At 45.8% G+C, this 14,955-nt stretch overlaps 2 protein-coding genes across 2 annotated transcripts in view; both read right to left on the bottom strand.

Moving 5' to 3' along the window:
• Positions 1 to 4,485: 4,485 nt before the first annotated feature.
• Positions 4,486 to 14,955, bottom strand: part of LOC135377432 (prolactin-releasing peptide receptor-like) — a 290,387-nt gene continuing 279,917 nt past the window's right edge. The window contains exon 4 of the mRNA XM_064609832.1: positions 4,486 to 6,921. Within this exon, the coding sequence (XP_064465902.1) occupies positions 5,533 to 6,825 (1,293 nt within the window). The 5' untranslated portion in view covers positions 6,826 to 6,921 and the 3' untranslated portion in view covers positions 4,486 to 5,532. The remainder of the gene's footprint in view (positions 6,922 to 14,955) is intronic.
• Positions 7,220 to 8,547, bottom strand: LOC135378259 (prolactin-releasing peptide receptor-like). Its single transcript, XM_064611238.1, has one exon. It carries the CDS (start codon positions 8,504 to 8,506, stop codon positions 7,220 to 7,222), a length of 1,287 nt encoding a protein of 428 aa, XP_064467308.1. The 5' UTR covers positions 8,507 to 8,547.

Here is a 14,955-nt window from a genome sequence, read left to right as displayed (position 1 = left end):
GATATTTATTTCGTACGAGTCAAAAATGACAGGCTACATATTTTCATCAACTTACCACACCCTATGGGTCAGTTGGACATCAAAAAATTACTGCCCGGGGGTTTAAATTTTGTCTTTTCTTGGTCCAGCCGAAACTGTCAGCCACGAGTAGTGCATGTGGAAAACACAGGGCAGTGACACAGCATCACAACGGTGAAGTCATATTTTAGGACATTTGATTAACACATTTAATGCGCATAGCGCATGTGCTCATTTAATAATTGTCCCGCAAGACTTTCAAACACAAGAGTGTTTTTCGGCAATAACAGTATTTTGTTGGAGAAATACGCGAATACCAACCTCAAACTTTTCCGTCTGCTTACTGTCGACGGATTTATCATGTTTCCCTGTGGTCAAGTGGCGCAACTGCCATCATAAGCGACCAGTCATCGAGTCATCAATAAGTAGCTACCATGTGGTAAAAAGATCAAACGAATGGCGTAATGTTTTCTCATGCTTTTGCCTGCGACGACGCCTCCAAGAACAATAGACAGCCTTCTGAGTGCAGTTGGCACATACTGCGCCAAAGCTTAGGTCTCACAGGAATTAGGAGTTACTGTTGTTGCCTACTCCTGCTTCCATTGTTTCAGCCACTGTTGAATGCGCTTTTTCTGGGAGTATATGAGTTCCTCAGGAAGAGTCTACTCGGGTGAGATTACGTGCGCAATGAATCATTTACAGAAAAAAGACAAAACTTTCCCCTAAACATGTGAAACACTGTAAACCAATTGCTGTAAGGTTAATCGCCTGCGTACCGCCACCAAGCTCGATGTGCAAAGTGCATTCATAAGCATACTCGCATATATACTGACTCCCGAATACTATTATTATTTCTTTTCTGTGACTCACATACCTATACAGTGTAACGTATTTGATGAGAGACAATAACTAGATCGCGATCTGCAGCCTCTGTAAGCTAAGGTAATTCTATCTTGCCAAAAGTGCTTCACCCGCAGCACAAGCATCTTAAAGCAAACTCGGCGGTACCTTTGGAGTGCAGTGGTGATGGTGATGTGACAAAGTAAAAAATGGGGACGTGAGTCACGACTGCAATGACTATGACGATATCTCCCCGTTGCGTTTCTGATATATCATCGTATTCCCGTTTCACTTCCTGTCTCTCTTAACATATGAGAGTTAGTGAAATTGAGGAAGGTCGTCACGTCAGCCTGCCTGAATAACACGTAACTAAAAGGAATACAAAAAAATATATATTTATATATATATTATATTTATATTTATATACAGTCAACTCTCGATTTATGAACACCCTCGGTTCCCTGAAAAATCGTTCATAAATCGAGGGATTCATAAATCGAAAATTCCGTTAAGTCAGTACGATCGAGCTGACGAAACAGTATTTGCGAGTTGGGATTGTGTTTATAATGCAATATATATTGTAATTTTGCTTTCGACCATGCCATCTGCTTTACACTTGGTCGTCCTTAATGCGTCCCCGGAAAACCCGTTTGTTGTTCAGATTTCGAGGGGTTAAAAACCGAGGGCGCAATTCCAGGAAAAAAGTTCGTCCGTTCCGGCATCATTCATAAGACCACGGAATAATTCATTTGAAGATTTTTGTTGACCTCGGAGCGATCCGTTCATAAATTGAGGGCAAAAAACGCAGGGCAAGTCCTAGTTGGTTCCCAGAAATTCCATTCATTATTCGAATATCGAGGTTCATAAAACGAGGGAAAAATGCATGTAAAAAGTTTGGTTCCTCGTGCTCCTGTTCATAAAACGAGGGAATTCATAAATCGAAGGTTCATAAATCGAGGTTTGACTGTATATGCTTCGCCGTTATCTCGCTTTTTTTTTCTCTGTGTTCCACGTCTTCCATATTATGAAAGGTAGCGGTAGCGGAGAAAGAGTCCTCCGCTACCTATATTTGTAGCGGAAATATTTTTTCCGTTACCAGTTGAAAATGTAGTGGGATCCTTCTCCGCTACCGAAAAAAGTAGCGAATACGGTAGTAGCGCCGCTATGTACAACACTGCCTGTATTGTACAGATTAGAGACGCCATAGTCGTAGTTGCTTGTGCGCCACAAACAACTCCAATCATCGGCTTGGGACGCTTGACAATATGGTCACAAAATAAACAGCGTAAACGCTTCGATGACGCCATGGTTGTAGTCCGAAGTTTGAAGACGAGGTCGTAAAATGAATGCAAGGTGCGAAATATGGTTGTGCATATGTGTTAGATTATATAATTAGCCCGTATATAATACGATTATTAATTAACTAATAATACAATTAGCGCATTTAGTTAGCCGAGTAGACCGATTAAAAAATGTAAAAGCGATAAAACCCCGGTGCAGGGGACACAAAGAGACAACACAGACGAAGCACTGACTGACAAACAACTTTAATGGCAGGGACACATCTTAAATATACCAACTGCACACCCGACGCCTAGTGGCAGCCAGGGCCGTGATGCTGTAATCAGAAAATTATCACAAAGTTATCAAAAAGCTATCACGCAAACAAGGCACCAAGTAAACGCCCCCCCCCCCCCCCCGGAAGAGAATTCGCGTTAGTTATCAATGAATTGCTGGATTGTATCCGTTACCAACACGGAAGGCACGCTAATGCAAAAAATGTACCACTTGGAGCTTGGTTAGTAAAGGCATGACAGAGATGTCGTCAGACTTGCTGCTGTAAATTTCCTGCTTTCGTGTTTTGAGGTCTTTTCCCTCCATTTGTTGCACATTTTTAAAAAGAATTTCTTTGTGGTGGTTTTCTTGAGGTTTTCTCCTCAATCTGCCTTTATTATAATTTCTTTTTTCTGTCCCTGTGTATTTTCCCAGTCCTTGATCCCAGCGGAACTAACAACTCCTCATTCTCCTTTTTCACCTAAACTAAACAGCATGCAGCTCGCTTTTGCTACTTCTTACAAATTGTGCAGTTGAAGTGTGTCCTGCTTTTGTAGCCAAGCATGTCCGAAGTGTACTGCAATGATCGAATCTTCCAATCTGTTTCCGAACGAAACCGGAACACAAGTCTGCTCCTTTCGGCACAATATGGTCATCACAACAGATGTCCCCCTTAAACACTCGTACCCAATCGTAGATGGCACGGTCTGCTTTGCTGCAAGGATGGAGTTATTGAATCTTGTTCTTGTTCGGTTTCATCCTGCTGTCTGTCTTACCCGTACTTGCTATTTCCGGCATCTGGTGAGGTAGACATGTATCATTCATGACAAGGGCAGATGACAGAAAGAAAGTTTTGCGTAATAAGATTTGGTTACTTCGCCTCTAGTAGAGAAACGTACATAATCAGTGTCAGAAGTGCTGTTGCAATAAAGCTTTCGTAAAAAACGTCCGTAAAGGATGCATTACTTACGAAGCATTCATGATTGCTAAACTATAGGGCAGGATGTGTGGGTTATTAAACCGTCAGCTGTTTCGCATGACTGGAATGAGCCACTCGACAAAGAAGAAGTAGAAAAAAAAGGTAGGGTGCTGCACGTATCAAACAAGGACGTCGTGAAATTTTCATTAGTCGAGTCTCGGCTCCTATGTTGTGCAGGTTTCCCTTCTGTAGTCACCAGCGCGGTAACCTTACCGAGACGGCGAAATATGGTCCTTCCCCTTATTCTGGCACCATATCGGTTTTATGTGCTTTCGATAGAACATTTACTTCCAGACTAATAAGAAAGAAGTGACCTATAGACTGTATTTAATGTGGACATATGCGCGTGGTCTTCGAATATTTAGCCTTCTCACAGATACCCAGGTCCTCCAGATACCAGGGTGAAGCACATATAGAATTCATTGCACAAGTAGAGCAATGCAAAAACGTAGTTGGGCAGTCCGTCCTGTCAACAGTGTTACCAGACAAAGGAGTTAAAGTATGGTTAAAGACGTGCTGTTGACGATATTGGGGCTCGCGGTAGCAATGCGGATGTCCCGCAGCGTATATATTGTACTGAATTTGAACTGGGAGTAGGAATGTCCGCCTACTCTCGTGTTGCTGGATGGCGCACGGGTTTGTATTTGAACTCACGTTAAATGTACAGTGATGTGTAAAATTCTGGCTGTCTCATGATATAGGACAGTACTTGTTTTTATTGTCCTTAACGTCGCTTCTTTAGAGCTAACCTCAGCAAAAAGCCTCTGAAAAATTAGTTGAAAAATTCGTTTTAAATGATGCCGGTAACCATGGTCCTTCTCTCACACTCGCTGAAAGTGCGTATTGCACCTCCCACCATGCGAACAGAATATCGGACATGAACGTGAAGATCTGCGTGCTTGACGTGGGTAGCATGCAGTCGAATCTCTGATGTTTGAGACTCGAGGAAATCTTGCCCCTGCGACAGCGTGACCTGTCTTGCTTGAATGCAGGAACCTAAGAACTTACCTGTCCTTAAGCGTACGACGTGATGTTTCCAAATAACGACATCTCTAACGCTGCATGGAAGCAGGGGACCGTGAAACGACCAAGGCACAGAGGGTTTATACGACCTTTATTAATGCTTCTTACGTGTTACATTTATTTTATAACGAATCAAATGTTGTCAATAAGGACAGATCGAAATATCATAAAGGTAGATTTGATACACTGGTTTGATCTGAGGTTCAATATTTAAAATACTCAATGGCGAGATCGACCTTCAACTGGGTGGATCCATAATCCGTAGCCCCGTGGGTCGACCCCTACCAACGTGGAACTGTGCATGCGTGTGTGGGTATATGCGTATGTACATGGGATACACTACAATGTCCTTTAGCAAAGGCTGAACAATACTTTCGAAAGGCAGTACCAGAGGAACACGAGCTCCACGTGGGAGAGGTGGAACCAGACGGATTGGCCACCCAATTGAAGGGGGGCTTGGTACGGAAAAAAAAAAAAAAAGAAAAGAGCGCGATAAATGCATGCTGTGCTTGATATTAAAGAAATGTGTTCATTGGGTTACGCGTCGACCTGGAGGTTATATGGAAGTGCGTTTACACATACGATGTGGGGATGTCAACATGACATACGCTCACCATACGAGGGCACCGTCGAAGGAGCAATGATATCGAAACACCGGGAAGGGGGATTTGTACTGGTGTCGAGCTCCTGGTATCTGGGTGCTTGCTTCAGCCTCTGAGACACACGCTGGAGGACGGCCAGAACACTGAGACAATCCGCCCTTTTCGGTAGGAGTTCCCGAAGAACCACGGTACCAGCACAAGGACACATGACTTGAGCACGTGTAGCCCATACTTTTTTTTTTCCTCTCACGTGGAATATTTTGTTTGTTCACAGGCTCGGTCACTTTTACACAGAGGTGGTCAAGCAGGTATTGTACCATTGTTTTGTCTGTTTCTTTTTCTCGATACGAAGCGGGAGGTCACAGTCCAGCATTTCCTATGGTCTGTGACAGTGCGAAAAGAAGAACGAAATGGCGTTGCACTCACATCGAGAAAAGTACGACGTGACGAGGGTAAACTTGGCGGTTCCACACACGAAGACAGCAAAGACAACAACGGCGTTTTGGCGTTCATACCTCACACGTCTTCTTTGGCGTCGCTGCATATCTGCAGTTTGACAGTGTCCGTTTCGGAGACGTAATGTACGACGGGCACTGAAGACGGGGTGGGGACACGGTCCTTCTCTTCCGGTGGGCTGTGCTGAGGGAGTAGGGTTTCCTGTGCCGTTTCGTGGCCGTTGCAGTAGGTACGGTCTGCCTTGGGGTTGTTTGTTCTTCGTGAAGACGACGGCTGTTGGGCTGGGGTGGTGTTGAAGCAGGGCAGAACGAGCTTGAATTCCTTCCGAAAGTTGTCGTTAAGCCAAGCGTACAGGAACGGGTTGTAGCACGTGGAACTCATCGCAACCGCATGTGAAAGAAAGAAGAACGCGTTTGCGTATTTCCAGGTGGCAGCTTGGATGAAGAAGTCCATGACCAGGTTGTACAGGTTCAGGGGCAGCCATGATGCCCCAAATATGACCACCATAGAAATGAGCATGCGATTGGTGCGGCGAGTTCGTTTGCGCTCCAGTTCTTCTTTCTTTACAGATTTAGCGCCGGGTTTCGCGCGTGCGCGGTCGCGCAGCTTGCAGCAGACCCGCATGTAGCAGAAGCTGATAATGCTGAAAGGCACCACAAACTGCAGTGTGCTCGTGGAAAAACTGAAGGTGCGGCGGCTCTCTTCGTCGGGCCACTTTTCCTCACAGTAATACCGTCCTCCATCGTCAGGGTCCGGTGTCAAGTGCATGAAGATACCGTACGGCAACGTGAGTAAGGCACCTGTCAGCCAGATAGACACGATGATAACTAGACATATCTTCACTTGAAGCCGCGGCTTGAAAGGGTAGATGATGACGAAGAAGCGGTCGATGGCGATCGCCATCAGTGTGAAGGCGGAGATGTAGACACTGACGCCCTGCGCGTAAGGGACTAGGTGGCATAGTACGCGACCGAAGACCCACTTCCGCATGAATTGATACAGTGGGGTGAAGGGTACGGCTAGTGTACATAACAGGATGTCCGACAGTCCAAGATTGGTGATGAAGAAGTTAGTCACCGTCTGCATAGACTTGTTGCGAAACACGACGTAGCAGACAAGCACGTTGCCACAGATGCCCACAACGAAGATGAGGATGTAGATACAGTAGAAGAATGCCTTCACAGCGGGGATGCTGGTGATGTAATCGTTGATGACAGTGGCGTGGTACTGTGTTTGATTTTGTACAGGAGCGCTGTAGTTGTTGAGCTCCAGCGTGAGGTTCTCGAAATGAGAAGTCAGTGGAAGCTGAAGCAACACGTTGATATTCATGCCTGGCACTAGTGGTAATGTCATGGTCCTCTTGCCCACAATAGCAAGTCTTTGCTGCTGCCACTGCTGCAGTGTTGTTTGTGATCGTCCAGATTGCCTCTACGTAGCTCTCGCAGACATCTGAAAAAGAAATGAGAACACTCACATAGTTGGAATATTTGAAAAACAGCAGACATATTTATTTGCTATGTCAGCCCACATTAAGTTTTACTTTACGTAGCAAACAATGATAGAAAAACGCCTATAAAACTATTGCAGGTGGTGACGCAAGCACCATAACAAGCATAAAATGCGCATTACTCTGCAGCAGAAATGGATGACACGAGATCTGCTATTTAATCCACAGCAGCTCTTCTTACGTACAAAGCATCACAGCACGCGGCACTGAGAAACATGGAGCTATCGATTGTCATAGAAGTTATACCGCTTGGGAGTCTTGGACCGGAACTTCAATCATAACAGCGTCCGGATCAGCGGCCACGTAACGAGCACTGGTCGCTTGGCTTGATCTCCTATCACTGAAGGGGTCGCTGCGTGACTTATTCCGGGCAGCTGTCATCGTCTCCTGCATGGTGTCCTGTCCGTTGCAGGTGCGTTCCATCTTCTTGGCGCTGTTGCTTGTTCGCATGGATGGCTGAGGAGTTCCAAAGCCGGGAAGCACGAGCTTAAACTCCTTGCGGAAGTTCTCGTTGAGCCAGGCATAGAGGAAAGGGTTGTAGCACGTGGAACTCATCGCGACTGCGTGGGAGACGAAGAAAAACGCGTTCGAGTACGCCCACTTGGAGGCAGGGATGTAGAAGTCAGCTACGAGGTTGTACAAGTTCAGAGGCAGCCAGGAGGTAGCGAAAATGATCACCATTGCGATGAGCATGCGGTTGGTGCGTCGCGTTCGCATGCGCTCCATTTGCTTCAATGACTTGGCACCGGGTTTGGCTCGAACGCGATCTCGCAGCTTGCAGCAGACTCGGACGTAGCAGAAGCTGATGATGCTGAAAGGCACCAAGAACTGAAGCGTAGTCGTCAGCGAGCTGAACGTCTTGCGGTTCACTTCATATGGCCACTCTTCCTCGCAATAGAAGCGCTTTTCGTCGGTGTTGTCTTGAATCAGTGTCATAAAGATTCCATAGGGCAACGTAAGAAGTCCACTCACCACCCAGATGGAGAGCACGATCCCGACGCTGACGCGCAGTCGCATGCGCGCTCGAAACGGATAGATGACGACGAAGTAGCGGTCGATGGCGATCGCCATCAGCGTAAAGGCAGATATGTAGACGCTAACGCCTTGAGCGTATGGCACAACGTGACACAGTACGCTACCAAACACCCACGTCGTCATGAAATGATATAAGGGTGTGAACGGCACAGCCAAAGTGCACAGTAAGATATCGGACATGGCCAAGTTCGCGATGAAGAAGTTCGTTACCGTCTGCATGTTGTTTTTGTGAAAGACCACAAAGCACACGAGCATGTTTCCGCACACACCGACGATGAAAATAAGCACGTAGATGCAGTAAAAAAAGGCGCGCACCGCGGGGATGCTGGTGATGTAGAGGTAATCATGGGAAGCAAAAGGATCAAAGTCAGACGTGTAGTTCCAGCTTCTGTCCGAGCCGTTCGTGCTGAAGATTTGGCTCATATTGATTTGACGAAATACGGGCACATGCTCGAACGTCCGTCTGATATGGGCTTCGATAGGAAGCGTCATTTCCGAGCCGTTTGTACGTTTGCAGGAAAAGCCTGGCAGCTGAAGGGCCGGTCAGCGCAGCATCTGCGAGGGCAAACAGGCTCGAGTTAGGCTGACCAGCCGGCCTCTCCTTCAGTACAACACACAGAGCTCCGTATTTATTCGAATACTCGGTTTCTTGCTTCTTCAGTTGCTATCCACGTAGAGTCCACGGTGCTTCCCGCGAGTTTCTAACATGACGTTTGCCCATCCCCGCGTATGCAACGAAGGCTCATTCACATTGCTGAAATGAGTTAAAACAGCGAAAGTGCATCAACTACCGCCATCTAGCAGCTACGGGGCAAGCCACAGGGTGTATTCGAATAAATACGGCAGACATTTTCCAGCAACGGTCGCCGTGAAAGATCATGCACAATCGCATAGAACAGTGGCAGAAAAGCAAAGACGGGGCTCACACTCAAGTCGAGCATAGTACAGTCGAGAAGGAATGTAGTTACACTACAAAAATGCAGCTTCGAAACTCTTTTCTCTACGTTCCTCCTCGGGTTTAAACCAATGCGTATGTTGCCATTGCACAAGGTGAACAAAACATGCTGCATTTGCAAGCTCATGCTAGGATTTGCTACATGCATGGTGCACAATATTGCGAAGCACTAGTACAAGAAGTAGGAAAAACTAGAGCACCAGATGTTTGTGAATGCTTTTATGGTGTACATAGTACCGACAAGCCACGTTTTGGTGTATTTGAACACTGGAGTAGCCGTCCGAAGTGGTATATAAGTTTTGTGCAGTACGTCACCTGGAGTGTTCACGAACAAGCAGACCACTAGAGAGGGCGGCACAAACCCAGTCCAACTGCGAACTTTGGCTCAGTATTTGGAAAACATCGCCCCCGCTTTCCACTAGTCATAAACGTCGGGAACCTTTCTATGTATGTTGTCATCGTCTCGGTGCTTTCCGTCCCTTGGCTCTTCTTGCATCAATGGACCCTTAGAGGGCTTCATGGGGGCACCGGTAATTGTAGGCCGTCTTGGTGGTGAGAATTTAGGTTTCCTGCTGGTAGTAGTTGAAGGGAAGGAGTAGTAGGCTGCCGCAAATGCTAACAGCATCACAATCCCGAAGTAGAACATGATGCAGAGTGCCAGGTCGCAGTACGACGGCTCTAGAAAGACGCTTTGTTTCTTCTTTTGCGACGAGCCCATCGTGTTGGTAGCCTTGCGACGACTTGATGTTCATGAGTAATACCGCTCGTGACAACAGGCTCAAGCACGAAAGAAGCGTTTCTTCTTCTTCTTCTTCGTCGTCAAAAGGGCGTTTCTTTCTCAGCGTTCGGCTTCTTCTTCTATCTGGATAGTTTCTGTAGGTATGTGGTTTCCCTGGTGCCCTATGGGCACCTGCAGCTACATTTTTGCGAACAGGTGCCGGTGCCGGCTGTGTGGTCTAGGCTTTTTCCTGAGTTTTCCTCATACGCTGTCAGACATATGTCAACACAGTTCCCTTAGAAGTCGGTCCAGGACGCAGATTCCCCCAGAGCGTTAATCGTGACGTTGCCCACCTCTGTGTGGCCGACAACGCCGAGCCCTTTCAGAAGCACCACCACCAAAGAGGTGACTCGAACGTGTGACGCTCTGCCATGAGCGTCACGGTTTCCTTCAGCCCCACACTTTCATATCAGCGTGAGTACGGAGTAGAAGATATCGCTGTCTTTTAAGAATGCGCAGAGGGCTTTCATTATTTTGCTGCTGTGGGCAGGACCAGTAACCGAACAGTTTGCAGAAGCTGAAAGATCGAGGGTCAAGCTTATCAAGCACGGTTTGAAGAAATCCTATGAGTTTTATTATTATTATTATTTTTTTTTTGTAAAATGGAAACCGCATGATTATGTGAAGAACGTGTTCCCGGGTGTTGCAGGTGTTGCATAGCGCAGTTGATTCGAGTTCATTCTGTAGAGTGCTGTCTGTGAGTACAGGTGGACCTATAGGTGGATTCTGTGGATGGCTGTTTGCAGCTGTCTCTCCAGGTTTCTTGAGACGATAGCTGTCAAATCAGGATCGATGAAGAGATAATCAGTAGGTCGGATGGATGCCTTCCAAAGTCCCCTTGATTTTTGTGTTGGGTCTTCCTCAGATAGGCTTTGGAGTCAGCTTTCGAGAAATATATAGCGTTAAGTTTAATCTTGCTTAGTGCTTCTTCGGCTGTTCTGTCTCCTGCTTCATTCCCTGATATACCACAGTGGGAGGGGATCCACTGCAGTGTCACACTGTGACCTGACTGTGCGCCATCGCTGAGGGTGGTGAGAAGCTTGTGCACTACGTGATTCATATCACACCTTTTGATGACGGCTTCTATAGGGAGGGCTTGGAATCTATGCAGATGAGCCAAGTTTTCGAGTGATATTTTTTTGACGTACGTGGCATAGTGCTTTGAATATACCGTGTAGTTCTGCTGTGGGAGACGAGGTGCTGTATGATATCCCTTCGGCATGCTTTCAGCTCTGTCTTCTGGCGTCGTTCGCTGGACTGCGTCTTGGAGGCGTTTCCTGCAGGACTTCCCGTTTCAGAGTTATGTGCCCCATTTTTATTTATGCTACTGAGAGAATTTGTATTACGTGTGTTGCGTAGACACAATTTATCTAGTATCCTCTGCTTACACCGAGTCTTCACAGTGCACTGTAGTAGACGGTTCCATCTGTGGAGCCACAATCTCATGGATATCTTTTTCCTTCAGATCCAATCCAATCAGTTCACAAACTTCCTTCTTACGTGTCTAAAATATGAACCAAATGAGAATTTTGGCTATTGTGAAACGGACCAGCAGCTACATTTCATTTCGTAAAGTGATAATTAGCGAAACTGAACTCCAGAACAATTCTGGACGTAGAAAATCTAAAGTGTAACACCGAATAAGTGGTCTGAAGTAGGGGTCATAATGTAGACTGTTGTTTTCTATGAATTTACGATTATATTATGTAGATAAACCTATATTTCGATTAAGATAATTGCTAAGAGGTGGAGCAAATGAGCACTGAAATGTGCCCACTAACAGCGATACATTTTTAAAATATTTACCTTTCTTTCCTTCTGGGGTGAATCACCCCAGGTCATAGTCATGATTTATTTGTTGTTGTTCTTTAACACCGTGTTGTGACCATTCCACATAAATCCGCATTCAAGGGCCTACCTTTCTTTCCTTAATCCTTGCCCTGAGAATTAAATCGATGCGATAACCGGATGCATCCCCTATCTGTTCAGCGACAGCAGAACATTTGCAATGCATCGCTTGTCGGACCAAAAATTTTCTTAAGGGAGGATAGCAAAGAACGTTTTACAATCCGTGCCTTCCACTACTCGTTCAATTGATTCTTTTTCGTGCACGGCACTTTGCCAAATACAACCCTATGGGATTCAGAGAGAGCCACGCAGATACGATCGGACATTCTAGGGACACATAACCTCTAATACGGGGAGGAAAGAAAAGAAAAAGGCAGAGCGAATTCTTTTCTTGAGGAACGCTTCGTTGTTCTTTAAGTTCCACTTATCATTGTCGTGTGCGCGTACATTTGCTTCGCCTTCTTCGATTTCACTTTCAGGGAGGCTTCCGTTCAAGTGTGTCTTACGACCGCTGTGCAGACCGGATGGAAATCTGTGTTTCCGCGCGGCTCTCTCGGGCTTCGTAGAAGCTATATAATTCTACCCTGCACTTAAAGCGCCGGTGTAATGATTCAATTTTTTTTTTTGCCTCCCATTACGCGGTAGAGCTGTATCCAGATTTCAGATATCCTTTTGCGTTTCTTTACAACTCCTTTGACATGACCTGCGTTGAAACCGGACACATTCTTTTCTGGAAGGTGGATTCACCTTCATTGCGATTCAACGGTAGCCGTCTTCGCGTAGAAGGATTTCAGGTTGTTTTGTTTTTCACCGCAGTGTGGCAGAGTGCATGGGTGTGACGCTGGTTGAATGTGTGCAAAGAAAGCGTGTAATGTTTGGCTTTACGTCGCGAGATAAGCAGGATCATGAGCGATGCCACAGTGGTCGATCTAACCCAGTAAACCCAGTAATGGATTAATTTGGCTACCTGGGGGTTTTACGTGCGCTGAAATCTCAACACACGGCACACCGTATTTAACGTCCCTCGCGGAAGACTGCGTGTGCTGGCGTCCTCGACCGGGTTCGAACCCATAACCCTGGGATCAGCAGGCGAACACGCTATACAAACTGAGCCTCCGAGGCCGCGGTGTGCAAAGAAAGAAGCGGAGGTTCGTCTTCAAATACAAAACTAGTGCATAATCTTTTCTCAGGACACGTTGTTGCTTTGAATTATTTATTTTCGTTTTTAAACCAAAGTTTTCATCGCGTTTACTCGACAATCTGACCATTGCCGAACGCGTTCTGGAAAATGACGCCAACATTACTGAAATGACTCGATTGGTTTTAATCTTACGACCAAATCGTACGAATCCTGCTCACATAGCGCCATTGTTATTTCTATATAATGAGGTCCCTTTATCTCTCGCCTGCCTCTTAGACTTTAAGTCTGAAACGGGAAACTGCGCACAAGACCCATTAAACCGGAATAAGAAACCACCGCTGCGATGACTTTGTAGATTGGAAACGGCCGTCTAAACCAGTCTAAATTGAGCACAATTTGCCAAAATCAATTGAGTTTGTTCGTAGGCTAACGACACAGAACCAATCCCAGTCGCTGCTGCACGCTCCTGTTCGACGAAATGGTAAAACAAATTCAAATTCAGAGACTACGGCAAAGAACAAAGCCACATTACAGTGGCCAATATGAGTGCAAATAAAGGAGGCTTAGAAAGGCTAACGAATGAGAATGCTGGTTTCATGCAAGAACAGCTTCCCATTTGAATTTCACATCTGCATTTCGAACAGGAACGCCTCGTTATTCCCGACATCGCAGCGGCCCCGCACGGCAATTTCTACTGCCTTTCCGTAATCAGTTTTCCCGCTAGTTTATTCACCCACGTCGCGTTTGATTAAATGAAATGTCAGGTCGACACGTAGGCTGTCTAGGTGCGAAATGTGTAAACGAACACGTGCTCATGGCTAAAAAAAAATAAAGCGGTGAATCGATTATTCTGGAACGTGCTTGGTATACAGGGGGCTTCTTTTTATGCAACACATTTTCATAAAAAGGGTAGTTGCCTCAGGACGCTTTTACTTTTGTCATTGCATTACTCGACGGGGCTGTTACTACGAAACCATATTGCTTCTCAGTTAGGGGACTCATTAACAGAGATATTTTAATCAACTTTTTAATTATTGACGTTAGGGAGCGCATTGCAATTGCGATATGAAAGCCTGATCTCCACATGATGTTCTCGAGGTACAGATCAAGCACAAAGGTAATCACAACGCGCGCTACGGGCCTAAGTATTTGACCGCTGTCGTAACGCTGACGGTGACGGTAAACCGCAAGTGGTCGGCAAAATAGCGTTAGCGACATTGATATCTCCGCCCTCACGTAACCTCACAGAAAAATGTCATACACGATGTAGGGAACCCTTACCGCGGTATGTTTCACGATCTTTGTTTTGTATTCCTTTTTTTTTTTTTGCTTTCTTTTCTTCCATCATGTGTTCGGAGTTGCTCGCCGTATCAGTCCTTTCGTTCTACTGGGCATGGCTCTCAACTTTCCCCGATACGATAAGTGCTGATATGTAGCGGTGATGCACAAAGCTCCTTGCAAGCAAAAAGTAAAACAAGAAAACAAAGATCGTGAACCATATACCGCGAAACGTTTGCCTGACGTCTTTCTTTCTTTGCCTGGTGACGTCTTTCTGTGACGTTAAGTGAGGGCGGAGATATCGACGTCACTGCCACTCCTTTGCCGATTACGTGCTGTTCACAGCAGACGACGGAAGTAAAATACTCAGGTCTGTAGCGCGCGCTGTGATTACTGTATTGCTTCATCAGTGGTTCGAGCTCATCATGTGGAGATCAGGCTTTCATATCGCACACGAGGGACAAAGCGGGGTAGTTTTCATATCGCAACTGCAATGTGCTCCCTAAAAGTCAATAATGAAAAATTTGATGAAAATATCTCTGTTAATTAGTCCCTTGATTAGGAACAGAATACGATTTCCTACACTCTTAAAAAAAGGGTGTACTTTAACTCCTTTTTTGCCACATATATAACACCCTTTTGCAGAGTACAATTACGCTCAAAAGGGTGTCTCCTCACTCCCTCAAGGGAGTAGCATAACACCTTTCTCCCTACTGGAGAGTAATATTACTCCCCGGCAGGGAGAAGGTGTTATGCTACTCCCTTGAGGGAGTGAGGAGACACCGTTTTGAGCGTAATTGTACTCTCCAAAAGGGTGTTATATATGTGGCAAGGAAAGGAGTTAAAGTACACCCTTTTTTAAGAGTGTAATAGCAGCGCCGTCGTCTAATCCAATGGCAAAAGTAAAAGCGTCCTAAGGCAACTCTTCTTTTTATGAAAAT

The sequence above is a fragment of the Ornithodoros turicata genome, chromosome 1, assembly GCF_037126465.1.
Source record: "Ornithodoros turicata isolate Travis chromosome 1, ASM3712646v1, whole genome shotgun sequence".
Lineage (NCBI taxonomy): Eukaryota > Metazoa > Arthropoda > Arachnida > Ixodida > Argasidae > Ornithodoros > Ornithodoros turicata.
The sequence above is the reverse complement of the archived record's forward strand: the minus strand, read 5'-3'. Positions and strand labels throughout refer to the sequence as shown.